The sequence below is a fragment of the Stegastes partitus genome, unplaced genomic scaffold (assembly GCF_000690725.1).
Source record: "Stegastes partitus isolate 25-593 unplaced genomic scaffold, Stegastes_partitus-1.0.2 Scaffold2271, whole genome shotgun sequence".
NCBI classification, from domain to species: domain Eukaryota; kingdom Metazoa; phylum Chordata; class Actinopteri; family Pomacentridae; genus Stegastes; species Stegastes partitus.
Window position 1 is genome coordinate 2158 of NW_007580002.1, and position 24305 is coordinate 26462.

At 41.4% G+C, this 24305-nt stretch overlaps 1 protein-coding gene across 1 annotated transcript in view; it reads left to right on the top strand.

Moving 5' to 3' along the window:
• Positions 1–341: 341 nt before the first annotated feature.
• Positions 342–24305, top strand: part of LOC103374529 (voltage-dependent N-type calcium channel subunit alpha-1B-like) — a gene marked incomplete at both ends in the record, with an annotated part of 61156 nt that continues 37192 nt past the window's right edge. Inside the window, 12 exons of the mRNA XM_008304627.1 lie at positions 342–409; positions 530–636; positions 3251–3313; positions 6256–6957; positions 10092–10297; positions 11642–11771; positions 12571–12700; positions 13356–13415; positions 15353–15459; positions 16377–16388; positions 18949–18978; positions 23440–23536. Of these exons, the coding sequence (XP_008302849.1) occupies positions 342–409; positions 530–636; positions 3251–3313; positions 6256–6957; positions 10092–10297; positions 11642–11771; positions 12571–12700; positions 13356–13415; positions 15353–15459; positions 16377–16388; positions 18949–18978; positions 23440–23536 (1712 nt within the window). The remainder of the gene's footprint in view (positions 410–529; positions 637–3250; positions 3314–6255; positions 6958–10091; positions 10298–11641; positions 11772–12570; positions 12701–13355; positions 13416–15352; positions 15460–16376; positions 16389–18948; positions 18979–23439; positions 23537–24305) is intronic.

Consider the following 24305-nt stretch of genomic DNA (forward strand, 5'->3'; position numbering starts at 1 on the left):
CTTAGCAGTTGACACAAAAATGTGCAGTTTTGAGTATTTCGGGCCAGTTAGAAATTAGCTCTTAGACTTGAAAAGAGGTCATAAGGTGGCACAATAAGATCCTGTACCATTTGCGCTGTTTTGATAATCTTTATATCTATTTATAGTTTATTTTTTTGTACACTAAGGGACTCGGAGAAACGGACTGCCCATGTAGAGATATTGACGATAAAGTTCACTTTGACTTTGCTCCTGATGACAGACTGACTAGACATCCCTGCTCATTGCATGATAGAAAACACACTGTGCATATTTTATCGTTGGATCCTGTCCTGCTGTGTTTTCTCCTGAGTGTTACTCAGATACCCTCCTGAACGTCTTCTTGGCTATCGCTGTCGACAACCTCGCCAATGCACAGGAGCTGACTAAGGTAGGCCGGGTCGGACCCGCTCACAGCGAGTGTTTCCTCTTTGCGCTGAATCACTGCAAAACCTGAGAAAAGCGTCGCACGTGCACATCTGTTGCAATCTTAATGTGTTTTACGTTAAAGGATGAGGAGGAGCAGGAGGAAGCAGCCAATAAGAAACTGGCCCTGCAGAAAGCTCTGGAGGTGAAGGAAGTGAGCCCGATGTCTGCGGCCAACATCTCCATCGCTGCGTAAGTTTCCGACAACGCTGGAAACACATGTGGCTCTGCGTGTTGTTCTTCCCTCTCAGATGTTTGTATTTGTATCGTGTTTGACTTGCGTATCCTCGTCTTCTCCCGTTATGAGAAGGCTCCTGTGCTGTTGCCTTGTTTATTTAATCCTATAGGCAGTTAAAGGAAGCTTCATTCAGCAGCACGTGTGAGTTTCCACCAGCGGTTTTTGCTTTATTTTTTTATTTTTTTGCAACATGCTGGCAAATTGACTTTTCATTTTTAAAGCAGTTGCGCCGCGTTTGAACAATCAGGTTGTTCCACTGCTTTAGAAACGTTTCCTGCGCAATGCAAACCAGATTAAACAAGTTTTGGCTCATTGGATGTTGATAACAGAAGATTCCTGCATTAAAGTGCCATTATTTGCTTCTTCACACGTATCAGTTAGGCCCGGGGATTTACACGACTTTTTAACATCTGACAAAAAAACCCAAAACACAACAGCATGACAACCATTATAACATTATATTTTAATACAGCCTAGTAGCAGATTGTAAACTGTAGTCTTGGATAACATTCAGTATGTAGCAGCAACAGGCTCAGTTTTTTACAAAAATGTATGTGACGATAATGGCTAAAATATGCTCCTCTGACCTTTTTTTATTTTATTTTATTGGATTTCTGGATGTCTCATGACCCAGCAGTCCCCACTTTAGGAACCAGTGAATTATGGGGAAACACCATCAATACTGTGTTGTAGCATTACATCATATGAGAGCAAAATTCATGTAAAAAAATAAAAATAAAAATAAAAAATAAATAAATAAAAATCAAAGAGTACATTTTCAGTTGCATAACAAATTTCTAAAAATAGAATTTCTTGTTATTTATTTCACAACAACAATATTTCCAGCAGTGGAAAAATCTCTACGTATTACAGTTATTATACTAACATTTTTGACACAATAAGCACTGCCTGCAGTTCAGCCTAAACATCTGTTCGTTTTTGTAAAGTGACTGTTGGTCACAGCTGAGTCACTAATTACTTCTTAATTGTGGGGAACAGTAATTTTTTTTTTTTAAAGAAACATACCATGGTTTTAATTAACTATCATGATTTAAGCTCTAGATTAGTTTCGTTTTTCTGACGGAGCCACAGGTCACCTGTAATTCAAGGATCATCATAAAATCTGATTATTCTTTCTATTTTTACGGCTTTTTTGCTTTTATTTTTTGGGGGCTTTTTAAACAGAGTTAGAAGGTCCAAAGGTTTTTAACCCTATTCAGGACTTTTGGGGTCTTTTGGACCCCAAGATGTTTTTTTCAATATAAAAAGAGGGACATTTGTCATTCATTTGGAGCCAACAGTACGTCAACTTAATCAGAAAATGTGTTTAACATAGTATAAAAGTCTGTAAAGAATAACAGCAAATATTTTGCACATATTCTTTCTTGGGGTCCAGTGGACCCCGAAAGACCTTCTATGTGTGGCAACATGAAAGTCCTGAATAGGTTTTAAATCTTCAACCTGAGCATCCACCTCAGTATAATAATTTTTCTTTTATTCTGAGGATTAATTTTAAAATAAAGCAGATGAACAAAGATCAAAGCAGCACAAAGGAAAAAGACGAGAGAGTTACACGAACAAGATGAAGGAGAAACTTAACGTCAGCTGTCAGAAGTTCAGAGTTTTTCTAACACGATAATGACAGTGATGTCTTTATGAGAATGGATGGCTCCTGTCACGCTCAAACCTTCGCCCGGCCGCCTCTCCACCACCACCAGCTGACTGACAGCTCCTGTGTTAACGAGGAGACGTGTTGCGCCTCCGAATGCTGCCTCGTTTTAGAAAAGTGGTGTGAAACTGGAGCTTTCCCAAACTCATCAGTGATTTATAGCCGTAAAGCTCAGAGTTAGAGTGTGTCCTATTCCTTGACACTGATCTGCTTCGTTTAAACAACAAAACAAAAAGCAGCTAATTGAACATTTCTGCACAGCCCTTCATGCGGTTTCTTCCTTTCACTCACTTGACAAAGCGATCGTCTCCGAGTCGCTCTTTAATTGCCGCCGTCCTCACTGAGAACGAGGTCAGTTCGACTGGAGGAGATGATCAGCTATAAATCACTGGATGTCATCCCCCTTTTGCTCTGTTATTACTGCTATTATGTGACCCTCTGTTTTCAGTGTTCTCCGGATATTTTAATTTGTGCTTTTGAACAGTGTGTTACAACTCCAGTGAGCGAGCTCGTAAGCAGCTGCTTTTATTTTGAAATGACTGTTTTATGTGTATTCTGTGCTCTGTTTCGGAGAAACTCAGGGTTTCATGACAAAACGAATCAAAGAATCTTGACTAGAAATGGTTTTAAAGTCCACATAAGCCTCTATGAACTGAATTTGTACTCGTAAAGTTATTAGTAGTTTAAATTTGATTCTGTTCTTGTTTTGGAATGAAACTCCTGAACAGTTTTTTGTCACGAAAATGTCACTGCTGACAGACGTGCTTTTGTTGCCGCACAGATCAGTTCTTTACTGTGAAGCAGGAGGGGACAGGTGGACGGACAGACCGGCCGTCCACCTGTCCCCTTCACATTTGTGTCTCATTTTTTTCCTTTTTGTTTTTGTTCTGCATGTACAGTTTTGTAAAGCAAAATCGAGATGCACTCTCTCGCAGGTCGTCCGTCAACAGCATTCAGTCACCGTGAGTTATCACTCTCTGTTACAATATCCTCCTCCTTTCGTCTTCACTCCTCCTTCCTCTCCGTCCTCCTGTCTTCTCCCTGATCCCTCCCTTTGCCCTCCTCACCTTCTGGCCCTGTTCTCGGCTCCTCTCTGTTCTCTCTCCTCCTCTGGACCTCCATAAGTTGTCACAACTTCATAGCTGGTAGAGTGAAATGTACTTGTGATTCTTATACTTTTAAATAAAATATCATGACGAAATGCCTCAGAGGGCAGAAAAACACCATCACATGTTGCGCTGTGAGGCCGGTGTGGGTGTAATTTTGAGTGTAATCGGTAAACAGTTGTGTTTCCCCGCAGCTTTAACCGGCCGTCGATGGCTGCGGCTGATCTGTGTTTGCTGCCTGCAGTAATCCATCTTTGCTCTCTGATGTGAATAATTTGTCTATAAATGTTTAATTCCTCTGAGTGTTGCGATCACCGCAGGCAGTTTGACATTTCTGGTCCGTTTGCCATCGCTTTAAAGACAGTATGAGTGTCCAGTGAGCTGCTGCCGTCCCAGCTGACTTAGAAACAGCACTAACATCAGCCTAGAACTGCCCTTTTTTTGTGTGTTTTTCAGTGTGCATGCGGTTTGTTAATCACAAAATCTCTGGCTTTCCTTTCTGCAACCATGCGAACGCTACCTGTCTGTCTGTGAATGTCTTCTGTCTGTCTTTTAGGAGTTATTCAGTCTACTCTTCTCCCGCCCGACGTATCTCGAGGTACAGCTGATCGATTGGAACTAACTTGACTAACCCATAAAAGCTAAACCGAAGCCATACTGTGCACAAACGTGGGACAGTATGCGAAACCTTCACACGTGATAGATGGAAACGCGAACACAACAAAGGACTTTTTTGATTGTGTTTTGGATTGTTAGGAAAAAGTCACGTTTCGTCCATCAGTGTGACCTCAGACCATCTTCGTCTCAGGAGTCGGCTTGTTGTTCTGCTTAAAGAAAAGTTACACAGAATGCGAGGAATGGTCATACATCATAGCATGTTTTCTTCCTGCCTGCCCCATTTACACATGACCTGTGTCGCACTGAATTTGAAAAAAAAAGATCTACATGGTCGCTGTCAGACTTACTGAGGTTTGCAGCCAAAATGAGCAGAAGGAACAAGAACAGGAGCTTAAAACTGTCCAGGTGTAGCGATATTGTGGTTTTGTTGGAATTTCTGATGGGTTGCACCATCAAGCGAAATTCAACTGAACTTTTCTCCTCAAGTTTTGCAATAATTTCCAGCAGTAGGAGCCTCAAAGGGCATCAGGGGCCTTTGATCTACACATATGTGGTGAAATCAGGCCTGGAAAATGTCCCTCACAGTCTTAAGGAGATCCGAGGATGGATGAAATACAGTTGTGACTCGATAATCCAACACTGAATGTAAAACCTTCTTGTATGTCGGATAGCAAGCTGTCGGATTGTCGATAGGGAGGTCGAGATAAAAGGAGGGCTTGATGCTTGAAGGGTAATTTGTTGTTAATATTCATTGTTTATAGTTGTTATCATAGCTAGTGTATTGTTAGAACACTACGCATCGCTGGATTTCACGCCTAATTGACCGATGCGTTTGTGCATGTTCTGGCCACTTCCACCCCGGGGGAGCGCTCCGACGGGTTGGAAGCGGCCGAAACGCACAGGCTGCTGATGCCAGTTTCGTTAGTGGTCACAGTTCTGTTTCCACCATCAGGTGGCAGCGGTGGTGGCGGGGGAGTGGCGGATACGCTCCACCGTTGCCATCCGTGTTTACTTCCATAAACACTGAGCATGCTCGCTGCATGTGATGTCGTCGTGTCCTCTTCTGCGCATGCGGGACACTTTTGGGTCGTATGACGTTCACACAGCAGCTCATATACAAGTCGCATTTAATTGGAAATATGAACGAACTCGCAAAAGAATCGGATTTCGCAAAAAAAAAATCAAAGTTAAGCATTAGGTCCTGCAGTGTGAACGTAGCCAATCTGTTCAGTCAGATAATACACTATTATCCTGATTTGTGACATAAAATGTCATGTCGGAGTCGGAATCCAAGGCTGTCGGTATGTTAAGGCTGTTTTCTATGGGTTCTGTTCGTTTTTCCTAAAAGCTTGTCGGATAGCAACGTTTTGGATTGTTAAGGGTCGGATTATCGAGTCATGACTGTATATGTGTGTAGTTTAGTCTTTGTTACTCACTAGTTAATTACAAACTTTTGGAGTGTTGGAGAGTTTACTTTAGCGAAGCAAGTTTTCCTTGAGTTTGTGCACGAAGTTTGTAGAAGGTCGCGTGCAGCTTTATGCTCAACAAAAAGCCTGATTTTAGTTTAAACATTCATCAGAGGAGGAAGCTTTGAATAGCAGCGTATGAAAACACTGCAGAGAGGATTTGACCTTTGCTTGTTTTTGCCGTCCAAACCAAAGAGTAGAACGTCTTTATGAGGAAAAAAATGAGCAGATTACTGCAGATGTTTTGCTATTTTTCGACACCATCGACCTTAATATTGTCTTATAGACTTGCAGGGTTTCTTATATTAAATTTCTGCTTCAAATCAAAGCCATGTGGAGAGATTTCAGTGTGAAGGACCAGGTCATATCCTAACAGGAGGAATTTTAACCATCTTGAGAACCCTAATGAGCTAATTTCATGCTGGATTTAAGCATTTTCTCCATGTATTAGTCACTCATGGTAAGTGAAAGCTTTACCATGGTGGACATGTGTGCTGATGCATCCATAGACCTGGTTCTGTCTTATTTATTCATTAGGGGCTTGGTGAGTATCATTCAATTAAAAAAAACTGTGTGGAGAAGATGGTGTGGCTATGGATGAAAGCGTGGATTGCGATGTTCACCCTAACCTCATACAACAAGATAAATGTAAAGCTTGACTTGTGTTGTTTTTCACTGTCACATGATGTTTTTCTGTGGATTTGGTGTTTGCAGCAAGGAGCAGCAGCGCTCGGCTAAAGCCATGTCAGTGTGGGAGCAGAGGACCAACCAGTTGAGGAGGCACAACCTGAGGGCGAGCAGCGAGGCCCTGTTCAACGAGCTCGACCCCGAGGAGCGCCTCCGCATGTCCACCGCCCTCCACCTGCACCCCGACATGAAGACCCACCTGGACCGGCCACTCATGGTGGAGTCCAGGAACGGCGACAAGCCCAGCCGGCACCCGCCAGAGGGAGGCCGCGAGGAAGCCGGAGACCCGCGGCCGGACGGGGAGACCTTCCACACCCACGGCAGGAAGCACCACCGCCACTGCGAGAGGAACGGGGACGGAGGGGAGGGCCGGGGAGGGAGGCACCACGCCCACCACAGCAGAGGGAGGGAGTACAACGGCGACAAGGAGAGGAGAGGGGAGAGGAGCCAGAGCCGAAACGGAGGCCAGGGACACCGACACCACCCGGCCGGATCACCTGAGGAGGAGGCCGGCGACGAGAGAGGCCACCGGCACCATCACTCCCATCGTCCACCCAAGGAGGGAAACGGGATGTTGGCCAACGGAGCCCAGGCAGAACGGAGGGGGAGAGGGGGAGGAGAAGGGGAGAGCAATGGAGAGAGGAAGGCTCGGTGCTCCCGGATGGCCAGAGCTCAGTCGACTCTGGGCGACGACTGCAAGAGGAGCAAGAACGGAAGCAAAGGTTACAGGTGAGACTGCAGATAAACTACAATCCAAAGTGGTTTTTGTTTTTATTCTCGTAGATTAATCGTAGCAACTGGACTTGCTTGAGATCCTTGAAGATGTTCCACCTCTCATCCAAGAGGCTTCATCAGTTCTGACTGACTAGTTGGGAGTTCCAGATACTTATATCCTAAAGGAGCCATTAACACCTGAGTTTCTGTTTCAATTGGGGGTTTGTTGCTCCTCCCCCTCGTTATGCGAGTCGTTAGTGCTCCCCCGGCCATAGCGGGGTTCATTAGGTTCTTTTGTGGCTAGATGTGAATGTGGTTTCATCTTCCTGGGGTGGGGAGAGGCCGATGAAGCCTCTTGGATGAGAGGTGAAACATCTTCAAGGAACTCAAGCAAGTCCAGTTGCTACGATAATAGCAACATAATTTAAATTCAATATTTGAAAGTTCTTGTTTTGATCAGTATTCTTCTCATGACAGTGTATCAAATTGTCAGTGAAAATAAAGTAGTTAACCTACAGAGAGTTATTAAAATGATACTAGTTTTGCTCACTGACTGCTGCAGTTAATGTATAAATAAGCCAAGTCAACTTAAAAGGTGATGATACGTTGATGTTGTCTGTGAAGATTCTCAGTCATCCAGGTCATGGTTGTTCTTGTAGTTTAAGCGTAATCTCGTAGTTTAATCATAAATCCAGTTGCTATGATTAAACTACGAGAATATGTTAATGTTGCATTCATGACTTGTTTCTGTTCAACTAAAGTGGCCAAAAAAAAATCAGCTGTTACAAGCTTAAGGTGTGTTTTTATTCCTCAGATATTATCCCATTCAGTTCCACACAGCACACTTCACTTGTTTCAGTTTGATTTCTGATGCACTTTGTTTTGAAACTGAGACGTTATTGTTCTTGAGTGTTTCATCGCCATGTTTAATTCAACGCTTCACCACCGGACAGCAAACTGCAGCGTTTTACAATTATGTAATCGCTCTGCTTAATGTTTCATTCTACACATCGGATCCGTGATGTCTTTTTGTATCGTGTCAGGCCAGTTTTATTAACCAGAGAGCTGATGCGACTGCATCTTTGCACAACAGCCCACCTGACCTGCTCTTATTGGCCTTTACTTGTGATTTGCATTTTTCTGGTTGACCTGGAATCATCACATTTCTCTCAACTCCACCAGCAGTGGTTCAGAAATAACTCTGAGGTGAGAAAACAGCCCCGCAGAGTTTCGTAACATTTTTTGTATTCACAGCCTGTTTTAAAAATGCATTTGGGGGCAGGTGTAGCTGACATGACATCAAGACACTAAAACTCTTAATTAATTCTGCAGCAGATTTTGTGAGTGCAGATTTCACATCCTAAGATGCCACAATATATCTAAGCACAAAGTTATTGATAGCTTTGCAAAATTTGGATTTATAGTGGATTTTTGTTTGATCAGTAGGTTTCTTCTGGATGGAAGTCAAACAGACAAATAACAATAGATAGTACGACATGGTGATAGAGATGTTAATGATAAACTTTAGCTTTCTTTTGTTCCATTTTTACCAATATTGTCATGTCTAAAATTATTAATACCCACAGAAGTTGAGTCAAACTTCAGCTTCTAGAAAAATAGAAAATGCAGCTTCTATACCGTTCCAAATGGTCCTGGCCATTAATACCACGTTCTAAAGCATTCTAGTTAACTATAAGTTGAAAACAGCTGATGTAATACTTCTTTAGTCATGTATTGCATCAATTCTAAGCCATGACGAAAACCAAACAGCCTATTCAGCTCAATGTTGAGGTCCATCACTGATAGAAAGTGGAATGTTGCCACCACTCACAAGATGAAAGAAGGCTGTGAAGTCTTATCCAAGTGTTTTTAATGCCAGTGACCACAGTGCAAGGCGTCTTCCAAAAGATTCTTTAAGGTGATGGTAGGAAGCCAAAATGTTAGTCTGAGAGGCTGAGAAGAACCCAGAGATCATCACAGAGACCATCCAGATGAATTCTGGTACCAACGTCCTGAGACAGAAACGCCAGAAGACACTGAACCAGGCTGGTGTTCATTAATAGCAACCAAAAAGGAATTCATTTCTACAAGACAGACAAACAAATGCTGGTCTAGGTTTTGCAAAAAACTGACCTGGACAAAGAAGAAAGCTTCAGATCATTACTTCTGTGGACAGATAAGACAAAAATGGAGTTGATTAGATACACAGACGAGGAGTTCGTTTGGTAAAAGAAGGGAGAAGCATTGAAACCAAAGAACACCATCCCTACAGTCCATCCCTACAGTCAAACATGGCAGGGATGTGATGTTTGGGGTGTGTTTTTAAGCCGATGGGCCTCGTCAGAGTAAAAAGCATCATGATTAAAGAGGACGACATGGAGATTCTGGAGGAAAACATGAAGCAGTCTGCAGAAAAACTTGGCCTTGGGCACCCGTTGGAGCTCCCAACCAGAAAATTATCTAAAACATTAACACCAAAGTGGTCAGAAATAGTTAACAGAGACTCACATCAGTGTTTTGGAGTCCAGGCCTAAATCCCATCGAGAATCTGTGGAGTGAACTGAAGAGCAGAGTGATGGAAGGAAGCCTTTAAGCTCAGAGATCTGAAGATCATCACAAAAGAGGAGTTGAACAACATCCCAGTGGAGACATGCAGAAAGACTGTCAGCAACTAACAGTAAAGTCTGGAAAGTAAAGGCTTATTACTGATATAGGGTATGGATAATTTCAGACATGGCATCTTTAATAAAAAAAACTTTAAAAAAGGAAAAATTTAAATAAAAAACCACCGGGGCAAGAACAACCCCAAAAAAAACCCAAAGCAAAATTTGTCACTTGTTTATATCATTTCCGGCCATAAGAAACATATTCATCGAATAAAATTCCCTATAAATCAAAATTTGGCACATGTACAATAATAATGTTGGGCTTACCTGTAAGACATAGAGCAAGAGTAATAGGCTATCGCTAACAGTTTGCACATAACACCAGCGTAGAAGTAAAGGTTTGTCTGGTTCCATGTAAGTTGTTGCTGTTTTTCTCTAAAGAGGCCAAAGGAACTGTTACAGATTTACAGAAAAAAGCTTAAAGCACCCCGAGAGCAAAAGTATAATGATGCACGTGAGACAATACGTTATTTTTTTCCACAGGGAGAGGCAGCCTGATGCTGAGGAGGACGGCCTCGTCTGCAGCTCTCTGCAGCGGATGAGGAGCAGCCTGAGTCTGGAAGAAAAGCAGGAGGACGCCGACAACCAGAAGAACTCAACCAGAGCCAGCCAGGCCGGTTTGAACAGCAACGCCATCCACATCCCCGTCACCATCACTGCCCCGCCGGGAGAGACCACCATCATACCCAGTGAGTGCAGCACGACGTGGGCGGCTGTGGCTCAGGTGGTAGAGCGAGTCGGTCAATCATCGGAAGGTCGGCGGAAACCTGTGTCATGTCCTTGGGCAAGACACTTCACCCACCTCGCCTGGTGTGAATGTGTATGAATGGATTGTTTGAGGTGGCGGACGGAGGGGCAGAATGGCAGCCACGCCTCTGTCAGTCTGCCCCAGGGCAACTGTGGCTACAGTGGTAGCTACCACCACCAGAATGAATGTGTGTGAATGAATAACTGACAGTGTATGCGTCTTTGAGTTTTATATTATTATTATTGTTGTTAATATTACACATTAGATTGGATTCAGCTTTACTGTCATTGCACCAAAATGCAGTTTAGCATCCAACAGGAAGCGGAAAAGCAGCGGTAAAATGCATTATTTACAGTGTAAACAGCAGGACCAGAGTGCTATGAACACACTAAGATGTGATTACATGGATTTATGGATATAATATATATGTATCATTAAAATCTACAGGTAGAGATAACTAGTGGCATGAGCAGTATAAACAGTGTTATTGTTCTGAGATATATGCAGTATATACGCAGGTTTAACAGTATGAACAATGAACAGGATGTGAGTTAGAGCATATATGCTGTATATACAGGATGCAGTATGGACATTATAAACACTGTAAAATGAGCTGGGACATACAGGGAGTTTATACGAAGCATGAAGTCCAGGGTGAGCGTGGATGTTTTATTTCCTTCATAATATTTCCACTATTCTCGCTTTGCTGCTAAATTATTCAAGCAAATTAAAGGTAGTTAAGGAAGTCACCACATCCCAGGGTCTCGACAAAGAAACCTGTGAGCACGTTTTTTACTAAATGCTCTAAAATACAATCTGAAATTGTCAAAAAAAAAGAATTTTGCTTTAATTGCTGATGAAACGTGCATGTAGTGTAAAAAATCAATGATGCCACAACAGTTCTATTTGGATTGTTTTGACATTTTTCTATTTCAAATTCTTCCCAGTTCTGTAGAAATCCTGCAGCTTTTTAGTGTCTCTACAACAGCAGCTTCCCTTTGTTAAAGCGTGTGTGCTTGTTTTTCTACTATTCATCTTTGCGTGAACATCCAGTCTTCATAACGCTGCTGTCATGCTCAGTCTTGACCCTCCAACCGCCGTCTTATAAGAGCGGCCTAATTACTCAAGTGATGGATTATATACTTTTAAGGATGCAGAGTACGTTCAGTCATAAAAACAACCACACGATGCAAAATCCTGCAGTTTATATCCACAGAAAACGTCTCCCTTGTTCCCGTCTGTGCTGCGTTGAGCTAAACGAGCGCATTTGTGTTTTTCACACCAGTGAACAACATCGACTGTGACAACTTCCAGCTCAGTGAGGAGAAGAAGGATCTGGAAGAGGAGGATGCTGCTAATGGGCCTCGGCAGATCCTTCCCTACAGCTCAATGTTCGTCTTCGGGCAAACAAACCCGTAAGTTGCAACCAGGAGGAGACTCAGAGGATTTATGCAGCAAGTTGAGAATTAAAAGCTCTTTATTTATCGTTTTTCTGTCCGATGTTATTTAATTTACACGCCTTCTTTTTTTTATTTATTCTTTTTATTTGAATTGAAAGAGCAATTTATTACAAATTTCCATGCATATTGTATTTACAACATTAAAGACCTCATTGCTTTTCCAATATTCTCATTTTTTAAATCACTCTTTTGTTATCACATAAGAACAGCCGAGCTGGGGAGCTTTGTAATTATCTTCACATCACTCAATAAAAAATAAGAGAATGGGGGGAAAAAAAGTAGCTGAGGAGAGCCGGTTGTGTCTAATTTCAGGTACTAAAGTTGGACCTTATGGGTTTTACATCCTCAATCCATTTAGTCCAGATCTGATAAAACTTTAATATAATTTAAACACCAGTAACTGAGGATTAAAGACGTGTAGCTCCAGAGATACCTGAAGAAAGAACAAAACACAAACTACAAGGAAAAGACAAAGTCAGTGACATGTAATGGGGATGTATAGAATAAAGACGAGTAGAGTAGGGATGATTTCTCCTACAGAATAAGCTCTTATTGTATATTAATTCTACTTTAACACACAGTGAAACCAGACAACATTAACACCCTAAAGCCTGATAAATGTCCACCTTTGTGCATTACTTTGACACAGATAGATAAGCATTTGTCCATCCCCTGTTATGATAAGACGCCACCTTAACTCACCTTGTGCTCTGCCCAGTGTGTACTACATTTGTGTGCTCGGTCGGTCTTGCAGGGTGCGACGGCTGTGTCACTATGTGGTCAACCTGCGCTACTTCGAGATGTGCATTCTGATGGTCATCACCATGAGCAGCATCGCTCTGGCAGCCGAGGACCCGGTGCAGGCCAACGCACCTCGCAACAACGTGAGTCGCCCTGACGTCCAGGCTTCGCTCATAAACATCTGGAAGAACACGACACAAACAGATGAAGTATTTGCATAAAAAGAATGCTTACACAAGTTCATTGGGATTGATTTGTTCGGACTGATTGAGAAGTCCTTCCTAACAGGGCTTGACAGTTTGTGCGTGATGGGGAACAAGCAGGAGGAAGCACGGACACAAGCTTCTTCATTTCTTTTTCGCTCAATTTTAAAGTGACTCCGAGCTTTGGGAGTTTTTAATACGGTGCCAAAACGTGGCGCGTGTCCAGTTTGGCAAAGCGTTCCTGCACTTCCCTGCGTGACAACTTAGCCCATGTCGGGAATAGAGATGAAATACATGCTCACAGACATGTGACTCCAGCCTTTTTTTCACTTTGACAGACAAGCACAGCTAATTAGTATTCTAGTCAGGGGCACAGAGGGAAACTGAGGTGATGCTGTGTGCGTTTGTGTGCTGTTTGTTCATGTGTGTGTGTGTGTTGTTTGTGGGCGTTGTGCAGAGCTGACAGAGCTTGAGACCTCTGACAGGACAGGGGGAACATGTTGTGCATTTCTGTTGAGGACACAGAGTCTTAAACTGAAAACATCTGTCACTGGGTCTGCTGATGAAGGATGTGTTTCTTCCTCCGTCTGTGCAGGTTCTCAAGTATCTGGATTATGTCTTCACCGGAGTCTTCACTTTTGAGATGGTGATTAAGGTGAGAGGGATGTAGAGGATGTCTGATGAAGCTGTCACGCAAGATTTTGTTAATTCACTGGTCAACGAACGTTGCAATTTTAGATATTTAGATGTTAGATGTTTCGGTTACACACACCCATAGTGTTTTGTATTTCTGTTGAGTTTTATCCAGACTGTTTTGACCCGCTGATCGCCAGATTTCAGCTCAGTGGACATCGAGTACACGGCGTTGTGGCCGGCATTGTCACCTGCACAGCTAATTGGCATTGTGGTTTTACTGTACACGTCCACACTGAGCATTTTTCCTTCTGAAAAGAACTACGTAAAGAACTATTACGGTCAATCAGGTGTAAAAGTGAACGTTTTTTCACCATTTTTAAAAAAACATTCACACCACGTTTCACCAGGATTTGCATTAGTGATCCTACTGCTCTAAGATGCAAATAATAGCAGTAAAAGTTTTCAAACCTGCCCAACAACAGAGTTTTACTGCTTAAATGGGAAAGGCCGAGGGAATGTTCTGCCTTTGGAGTAGTCAAAGCCATAACTCATACGTATTTGTCACGCACATTTGAGCAGTAAGTGCACTTTCTTATTTTACAGTAATCATACAATTGCTCCCGTTACAATATCCTGAAAGCTTCTTGCTGGCAGCACACAGCCTATATAGCTCTATATTTATTATGTTTACATGAAACATCCAATCGTTGTACGGACCACCGTGTTCCTACCGGTGCAATAACGTCAGACTAATGAATGTAGTCTCCGTTTCAAACAAATCAACACAATGATTAAACAAATGTAAGTTTTGCGACGCGTTGATGTTGTAAATCTGGTTGAAGACCTTCACATAGAACATCACCCACTTACTCCAAAGCTTCAGTAGAAGGTAACTGGACTTCTTTGTTGGTTCTTGAAGACGCTTCACCTTCACCCAAGAGTTCACCCACCTTCACCCCTCAGTTCAACCCTTAAACCAAGCAGCCTACAACCTGTTAACAACCCAAGACTCCAACCCAGTCTCCACAAAATTACATTTATATACAACTAAACTACATTCTTTATTAGATTTTGAGGGGAATTTTGTTTTGACTTGTAATGTGGTGGGAAAAGCAGCCAGTTTAAAAAAGCATCAAAGTCCATGTTAGGAGGTAGAGAACCAGAAAGTTCAACCTGGAAGACCAGGGTTTGCATCCTGTGACATCTTTTTCTCTCATTGTTGTTACTCTGGTTAGATTTAGATGCCATCTTTTTAATGTTGAAGTGAGACACCAAAGTTACGTGGTTAGGATTAAAGTATAAAACTTTCACTGTATGTTTAAAGCGTCACGTCCAGTTTCTTGGTTACCTGGGTGACGAATCCCACTCCATCTAAAATATGATTGATTCAAGCATTTAAATAAACGACAGCGATACATTGATTAGAAACTTATTTGTGTTGCAAAACAAACAAATGTCATCTGGCAGAATATACGTTTCCCCAAATGACTTGAGGTGTTACGGGTTGTGAACCTGCCTGGTGAAGAATCTCAGGACTGCATTATAAATACTTGATCAGTGAACCTCTTTTCTGTCCAGTGTATGAAGATTACTGTCTCTAAAAGAGGGTCCCTTCCCCTTTAGATACTGCTGAGTCCTGAACAGCTGACTCGTTTAGTCTCCTCTATACAGTATAGAGGTTTTTGCACTCCTCACTGTATTGGACTGCAAATACAACATTGCTCAGCTTGTGTTTTTTGGTGCTCTATCTTTAGGGTTTTTGTCTCAGAGCGTTTCTAAATTGCACCAGGATGTTGAACTTCAGATTACCATAACCTGGAATGTTGGAACTTTACACCAATATATCACCATGACTTTGACTTCCCTGTTGGTGTTCACTGGGTCTTGTCTGATACAACATCGTCATAATGTCTAATTTTCTATATTCTCGTCCTACTGTTTGCTGCGTGCCTTTAGATGATCGACCTGGGGCTGCTCCTCCATCCCGGCTCTTATTTCCGCGACCTGTGGAACATTCTTGACTTCATCGTGGTCAGTGGAGCTCTGGTCGCCTTCGCCTGCTCGTAAGTCACATTTGACTATTTCGCCTCCAAATATAATGTATTTCACTGACATCTCAGCTCGTTGAAACAAATCACCAGGTGTGTTGTGTTAAAGTGTTTTTCACTGATGATAATTTCTGTCCACTGTCCATCACTGGAGCCCCAACAAACAGCTTTAATGTGCTCATCTAATCTTGTTTCTGAGGCATTTTCGCTCCCTGGGGGTTTGTTTTTACTACAAGACCGGGCCAGAGTCCTCTTTCCTTGTTACATAAAGTCTCTACAGCCCTTCCTTGCTAGTCAGCTAATGGGCCATGCACAATTTGGCCGATAAGGTTCAGGAGTATTGGATTGTCTTGTAAATGCCAGGCAGCTCGAGTTTCTACCTGATTGTAGCTTTGCAATTACTCCTTTATGCACTATCTGTTCTTTGCATGCAGTTTTTAATGCAGGATTTCAAGGAACTCTTTTCTAGCAGCGTTCTGGTTGAGCTGGACCACACGTTTCATACACAGTGGCACATTTTTGTACCTTTATTTACCTGTTTTGAGCAAGAAATCCAGTCTTTTTGCTGCTACCTTTAACTAAAAATACTTGATCTCAGCAACCAGTTGGAAGTAAATGTCATCCACAGCTAGAGGAGTCGTTGAAGCTTTACAGACCTGTCCTCTGGGTCTCTGGAGACAGAAGGTGTTTATATGCTTTGTTTGTCAGTTATTTGCCGCTATTGACTCTAACTCTCAACAGTTTGTCGCCTGTGTATTTTTCTTTGTAACACTTCCTGTCACTCTGATGTTGTTTTTTTCCTTTCTGTCTTTGGCCAGCTGTAGATTGATGCTTCTCTCTGTGTTTTATCTGTTGTCTTCTGCCTTCTTTCTGTCACTTTTTCCCCCCCTCTCCCTTTTCTTCTTTGTTTTCTGGCTTGGACTTGCTTTCAGGAGCCTCATGGGGTAACGTCTGCTCTTTCAGCCCGTCCGTCTATCTGTCCACATGCATCTCTTCCTGTTTGTGTCGACTCTTTTCCCTTCTCGTCCATCTCAGCCACGGTTTTACGGTGTCCATCAGCCCTCCTCTCTCGCCCGCTGAATGTTTTGAGCAAATGTCACATTTCGTAATTTGCTATTCTTATCTTTGCCGCCACAGTCGCGATTAAAGACACTGGCATTTACTCTTGTTTGTGTTAAATAACCGTGTTTGCGTTACCTCCGTATGTAGGTTACATAAGTGCAATTACCTGTTTTTCTATTTATCGGGTGTATTTAATGTGTTTAGGAGCAACAACGTACATAATGCACAGCGGGGCGGCACAGTAATTGAACAGACTACTGTACTGTCAGGGACATTTCGACAGTTGCGAAGGTTCAAGCTCTCGGAAGAGTGAAAGGTTTTCTAAATATTCATGAACACAATGGATCTGAGTGCCGCTGTGCATAACAAGCGCACAGATAAAGAAAGATGCTAATTGAAAACTATTAAACAGACTGAATGGTAGCTATAGCTTTCAGACAAAAAGAATTCAAGTGTAATAAAAGTCTAGGATGATGTAACTGCCCACCGCTAATGCACAGATAGTTTATAAGTTAAGTGTTACAGCATCAGTTTAGTCCAGTACTTACCGTCCTCGTCCTGATATGCACAGAAAAGTAATTATTTGGAACTTATCAGAGTTACTTCTCCTTCATCCCTTCATCCCACGTTCACATCCTCACCAGCTCAACCTCCTCATCAGCTCACATTCATGTCATTGCAAGTGTGTAACGGGCTACATTCACAACGCAAGGCTTAAAGCTTCATTCTGGCTGCTTACAACCTGGATATTATTTGGATATAAAACAGATTTTTAAAGTTTGGCTTCTGTTGGTTGTTAGAAAATACATGACAGAACATTTGTGTTGCTTGGAAGTAAAACTGAGCAATCAGACAAAATTAAGGCGACGTGTAAACTAACTATCCAAAAGTTAGACATCCATCGCAGTTTAGAAACTTCTGCAAGTTAATTGCATTTGCTCACTTTAAAATGTACCTCATAATGAAAGGATTAAGAGAGTTTGGGCAAAGAAGACGACACCGGACAAGAGGTCTTTTGTGCGTGTCCAGAATTTCAGAATATCCATTAATTTTTGAAATCCTTAAGGCAATTAGGTCAAGAGCAGACCCAGAGAGAGACAGCAGTCAAACCTTCAAAGCCAGAAATATGAGCAATGAGTCCTAAAAACTGTAAAAGCCATAGAAACTTATTTTAGAATGAAGCTAGCTATATGCTTCAATGAATTTTTATTGCAAACAGATAAAAGTTTTGTTGTTTTGACCAACAATAACACATGCTGCAGCTAGCTTAATTTCAAACCAATAGCACGTCAGTCGATGAAATTGCAAAGAAATACCTATCATTCAGTAGCATCCAGACTTTTCCATGGACTGTCGACTTTAGGATGTGCTTGAAAATATTCTGATCCAATGAGATCAGATCTGAAACAAGTAAACCAAGAGCCTCAGCCATGTAAAAGATGGACGCAGCCTCCGGGTCTAAAAAGTGAAGTAACTGTGTAACTGTGTTTAAACCTGCATTCTGTCTAACAGCCAGCAGGAGGCGACTCCTCTGGTTTAAAAAAAATGAGGATCGTATAGAAGTTTATGAGAAAATTAACCTACTTTATACTTGATTTGCTGCTTCGGGAAACATTTTCTTAATGAGTTTGTGGTCCCTGTAGCAGCTTTCAAGTTTCCTTTAATACAGTCGAATGTTCATTTTGGAGATTATGGTCCCATTTAGAGTGAAATAGATGATAAAACAGGGTATGCTTTAGGGAGTGCACAGTGTCCTCGAGTTCTGAGTCGGATTCAGCCCTCGCTCATCACATTAATTTTCAAGAAACCAAAGAAGTGATGGCAAAAAGTCCAAACTTAAGGCTTCAAAATTACAGTCTGTGGTTCTTGGTCGAGTCTTTGCTCCTTTGTGAACCCACTAAGACCCGTAAACAGGACATAAATCTGAAATATAGACAGTTGAAAGGTGGATTAAATAGAACATGATTGCATGGAGTTGCAGAAGCTGCTCAGACAGGGAAGGATTCTGTCAGGACTTCAGATCTCTGGCGCCGTATGGAACAGATTTAGGACCACATACTTGGTTTGGACTGAGGGGTAAAGTGTGATTTCGTTTTCTCACTTGCAGCGTGAATGCAGTCATACAGCAGATTGTTCTCGTCAACAGTGTCTCTCATCTTTGCTTCCCTCCACATTGCATCGTGTTCATCCTCCGGCTACAAATGTGATTTATTCTCATGTTCAATCCACACAAACACGGTCCGGTGTTTACCAGACTCGTCTATTGCTGTCACTCCTCCAAACGGTGATTAGTTTAAGTGTGTCCGTGTTCCGACGTTGCGGCCAGTACTGTCGCTGTATCTCCGTGCCTGTGTGATATCTGCTTACATGTCTTTCTTTAACTGCTGGTGTTTGTTTTTTTGTGCTGTTGTCCGCTTGCTTATCATTGCTTTTTCTCATCAGATCGCAACAAAGCGTGGCCAGGTGGGAACTGTCCCTCTCTACCTTTTGCTTCTTGACCCCCTTTCCCCTGTTTTTTTAACCCTCCACATGTGAAACACAGATTTTATCAACCTCCCAATTAACTTTGTCGACCTCCATCCCAAGCTGCTTGGGATATGACCATGACTTCCCTCCCTCCTCGCCCTCCTCCCTGCTAGAAAATGAGCCAATATTGGGGCATAAAAACGTAAAAATAACAGACAATATTGGGAACTCCACCTCATAGCTTTCAGAAGACCAATGTATAGCCGCTGATATGCGATCTAAAACTCTTTAAACCACAACTAAAGCGGGTTTACTCGGTCAAATTGCTGAGCGATTACAGCCTTCACCTTCTTTATGCATTGGACTAAGAGGAAAGTCAATAAAGGATTACAGCGTCTCACCTTAACTCACCTTGACTGAGCGCTAAGAGGCGGTATGTGAGGGAAAAAAATAGACACTTGTGTTTTTTTCTGTTACAAAAATGTAGATATTTGATGTTTTGTTGGGAAAATAGAAGCTTTTTAAAAGAGGGCGACAATTAAACCCATTTTCTACCCAAATTTGCGTTTCGTTTTATTTTCCCAAGCAGCCAGAATAGGATGTTCTCTCACAGTGTTGACAGTTCATAAAAAAAATACCCAGTAATGGAGAGTAAAATGGAGAAAAAATGCAAATGAGCTGCTGATTATGCACCAGATGCTCCAAATGAACATTCTTAAAAAGCCATTGACCTACAGTACTGATTGTTTGCGTCGCAGATAGTTTTTAAAAAGTGCGACTTTTTAACCTGCGTTTTTATTGCAATCAAAGCAAACTCTCACAAATTACCACGAAAACGTAATGAGCCCAGAGAGAGTTGGTTTGGAATACATTTGAATATGCGGGTTACATATATTATGATAAATTCTCTGCGGTAATTGGATTCTTGTGCATCCTGTTGTGCCGAGGCTCCTGATTAGATGTCAGACCCAAACAGGAAATGCTGCTCGCTCTCAGGAGGAAGCAGGACCAGAAGACGACCTCACATGGCCGCCGCCGCCGAGCACATCACAGCGATCTGCTCAGCAGCGACACGAACACACATTACGTCCTCGCTGCCTGCGGCGCTTCTGAAAGCTATTGGGAGACTGTTCTGTGCCATCTCAATGTGTCGAAGTCCTTGAATAGCAGGACTGGCATTGACTGTGCAGACTGCATGCCAGATAATCCGGGTGATCCAAGCATGAGAGCCGCATGCCCTTTTCGAAGTTTTCATTGAGAAAGAAAAAAAAAAAAAGAAGAAAAAAGCCTGAAATGTTTGGAACCAGCGTGCTACTTTTCCAGTCCTTCCCTCTCTACATGCGAACACAAATAGATCATTATCCTGGATGGTGTTTTCTGCCAGTGAAGGTTTGAAGGTTGGTTTTCATGAGCTGGTGCCATGAGTCCATTAAAACACAGCCCTGGACAGCCAGGTGTGCTTTAAACGAGAGCTTCTGCAGCACTGACAGACCGATCTGAGCCCGTGTGAATGAGAGGATGTGTCACAATTTGATATTTAAATCAGATTTTGAACAGGGAACGAGAGAGTTTACCTTTACAACGTCACCTTCAAAGTCCCTTTATTTTCCCGGAGAGCAGCTGACTTGATTTATTTCCTTGTTTAAGCATCCAGTTAATTATACATTTAGAAAACATGCCAAAAAAAATTTAAAAAATGAGAATCACTGGTACCTGTAGCCTTTGAAACACTTCTAGGTTACTGTAAGGATCGACTGGTTTTCCTACTGGCTGATATTCTGATCCAATATTCAGCACTTTTCTGATTATTTGCATAATTTGGTTGTTTGTTTGTGTAAACTTTACCTTCCAAGCCCCCTCATTTAAAGATTTCCTAAAAAAGGAGCTGACATGTGATTTATTTTCTTGTTAAAGGACGAAAGTCAGCATCCAATCAATGATCTGTGTGCAGAGAAATCAATAAATCAGAGGGATTTGTGCATTAAATGTAATTTGCAACCCTGTACATTAATATAGTCAAGACATGCCCCCTTAAAATGTGAAAATCTGATCCGATATTCTGCTTTTTAAAAAACTTTCTTTTCAACCAATTTCCAATAAAGTCCCACCCTGATTGGCTGTGCATCACAAATAATAAAGTATCATCAACACTGACAGTTATTAGTTTCTTTTACTTAAAAATATATAAAATATGAAAAAAGATAAAGGCATTTTAACAAAGTTTTGTGTTGGAATTTGTGTCAGTATAAATTTTGCCACTAAGATTTTCATTTTTACAGTAAGTATAAACTCTAAATAGCGTTATAGTTCCCCTTGATTTCTAATAATCAGTATCTATAATCAGTCGACCCCTAGTTACTGCTGTAGTTAGCTGAACGTGCTAACATATGCAGCTTACGTTAGAGCGGATAAATACACTTTTAAATCTACATTTCTGGTTTTAGGAAGGTGACCAAAATAGCAAAAATGTGCAGAAATCAGTGACACAAATCCATATTTATCATCTAGATTTGATCGCAAGCACATGCATGTATTCTTATATTCTCTGCTAAACAGCCCGTTGGTGCGTTTTTATCTTTTGCATGAGTAAATAACGTTCTTTTTTTACTACTGTAGGAGTAGTTTTAATTAAAACATCAGTAACACGCTGTATCAGTAGCAGCAGGGCCTCCAGAGGAAACCAACACGACCATTAGACTCTTGTTGTTGTTTTTTTTTTCTTGTGTCCTTCTCCACACCCTTCATACGTTTAGTATTTGCTCTGCACACACAGATATAGACACACAGTTGTGTTGGCGCTCAGGATTTTTACTTTTTTTTTTAATGAAGTTGAGAAGAAACAAACAAGAAACAGCATTTATTGAGAGTGACAGCCGCATTGTGTGTATGTGTCACCGATTAATTAAAAACCCCACCGTCCTTGGCCAATGTCACTGTCTGACTGAGTGATGGCTCGGCTCTGTGTTATTAACATAACAGCTAGTTCTGAAGCCCCCCCCCACACACACACACCCGCCTCCCACTCCGGTGACCAGTGAACAAAACGTCAGTGGTTCCTGCAAAGAAAGCCGCCTCCTGCACCAGGGGCGGATTCTTTGTGCTTTCACTGTGAAGAGTACAAGATATGTATGTGTTATTCAGCAGAAACGGCTTTGTGTGGCGGAATAAGGGCTGAAAGAAGCGAAAAGCTGTTTAATTGTGCTGGATTGGGATGAAGAGCAGCGTTTAAATCCACTGTTGTGTGAAAAGCTGTGGTCATAAATCACAGGGATTAGTAAATTAGTAAAGGAAGCAAAAGGGAGAAAAGGTGAAATTGAATTGAAAAAGGAAGAAAACTGGAAAAGAGGTTGGAAGGAAAAATGGGAATAAAAATACAGGAAGTAGTTTTAAGAAAGAAAGAAAGAAAGAAAGAAAGAAAATTGAACTGATGAAAGCAAAGACAGATAAGAATGAGGGGTGGACAAAGGAAGGAACATAGTGAAAGAACATGATGAAAGAAAGAAAAAATAATCATAAAATGAAAATAATATAAAAATGAAAAATTGGAAAGAAAAGGTTGGAAAGAAAGACGGGAATAAAAATAAGGGAGGTAGGCTAAAATATTCATTTAATTTAACAAAAGAAAAGGTTGGACCTTCCAAATAAGAAAAGAAAAGAAAAGAAAAGAGAGAAAGAATAATAATAAAAGTTACGTAACAAAGAAAGATATTTTTTAGTCACAATTATTTAATCTAAAAAGAAATAAAAAAAAGAAATGATAGACAAGATGGAGGTAAGAAAAGAAAAGATTGAAAGATGGACAAAGGACGGACGAATGTGATGAAAGAAAGAAAAGAATTAATTGAAACGAAAATAATATAAAAATTGAAAACAAGAAAAAAGTGACAGAAATGGTTGAAATGAAAGACAGGAATAAAAATACAGGAGGAAGGAAAAGAAAACATCAGACCTCCAAACATGAAGAGAAAGAAAGAAGCAAATATAAATTAAGTTACAAACAAAGAGGCATTTTTATTGAAGATTAACTGATCTACAAAGAAAGAAAGAAATGATTGATAGAAAAGATGGACGTAAGAAAAGAAAAGATAAAAAGTTGGACAAAGGAGGAAAGAAAGTGAAAGAATGTGATGAAAGGAAGAAAGAAAAACATCCAGAGGAACAAAAATAAGAAGGTAAAGATTAAGGGAATAAAAGAAATAAAAAGTGCAATACAAAGAAAACAAAAATATAAATTGCTGAAGGAATGAAACAAAAGAAAAAGGTATGTAAAGAAAGTATGTATGTGAGAAAACCAGCGTACTGGAGCATGTTTCTGCAGAATAACATCCACGTGCATGCCTCCTACTAACAGAACAGAAACTGGTGTCCCACACTCACATGTTGTAACGGAGCTCCGGTCGACAGCCTTTCACATGTTTGTCCGTTGCGTCACATCCCAGACACTCACTGTCCTCTCGATCTGCACAGAGGCACCAAAGGCAAGGACATCAACACCATCAAGTCCCTGAGGGTCCTCCGAGTCCTGCGGCCGCTCAAGACCATCAAGAGGCTGCCCAAGCTGAAGGTACGCGAATCCAATCCGCCAGCTCATCAGGAAGCAGGAGATAAACGAAGGCTGACAGCTAAATGCGTTTACAGGGTGTGAAGGAGGAACGGCTGATTTAAAGCCGTCATGTTTTAAAGCTGATATAAATCTACACATGTTAGACCTGATCTGCTCGACCTTTGGATTGCGGAGGAGCAGGAGGCGATTAAGTTACACAAATTGGAAGCGGAGCGGCTGAATGGAGGCCGAGGGTCGGAGGAGGGTTCGGCGTCTGAGCCGAGGTTTCCCAGCAGAACGTGGGTTTGTGACGACATGATCAGTGTTCCTCACTTGTCAGGGGTTTTAGTGTCGTGGCTGTTTGATGGTAACTCCTCAACACATGCAGGAAGTAGACACACTGTGTTTTAATATCATTTACAACCTATAGATCTGATAAATGTGTTGCTGTGCTGGTATTGGTTACATTCACAGCAACAAAACAGCATAAAAACATCCACTGAAACTTCAACAAACACCTCCTGTGTGTGCATTATGTGCCAAACATTCATATTAATACCAACATACAGCGAAAATATCCGCTTCAATTCGTCTTTTGCTGCAGCAGCTACTTTTATATTTGTCTTAAATACTAATAACAAGTCGTTTTATTTATGGACAAAAACACAAACAGTCAGTTTAGGGTATTTTGAAATTGTGGCGAAAACACATACAGCATTTTTTGAACATAATTTTGGCAAAAACTAAAAAAATAAATGCTGACAAAAGTTGTATCATATTTTCAGGTTTA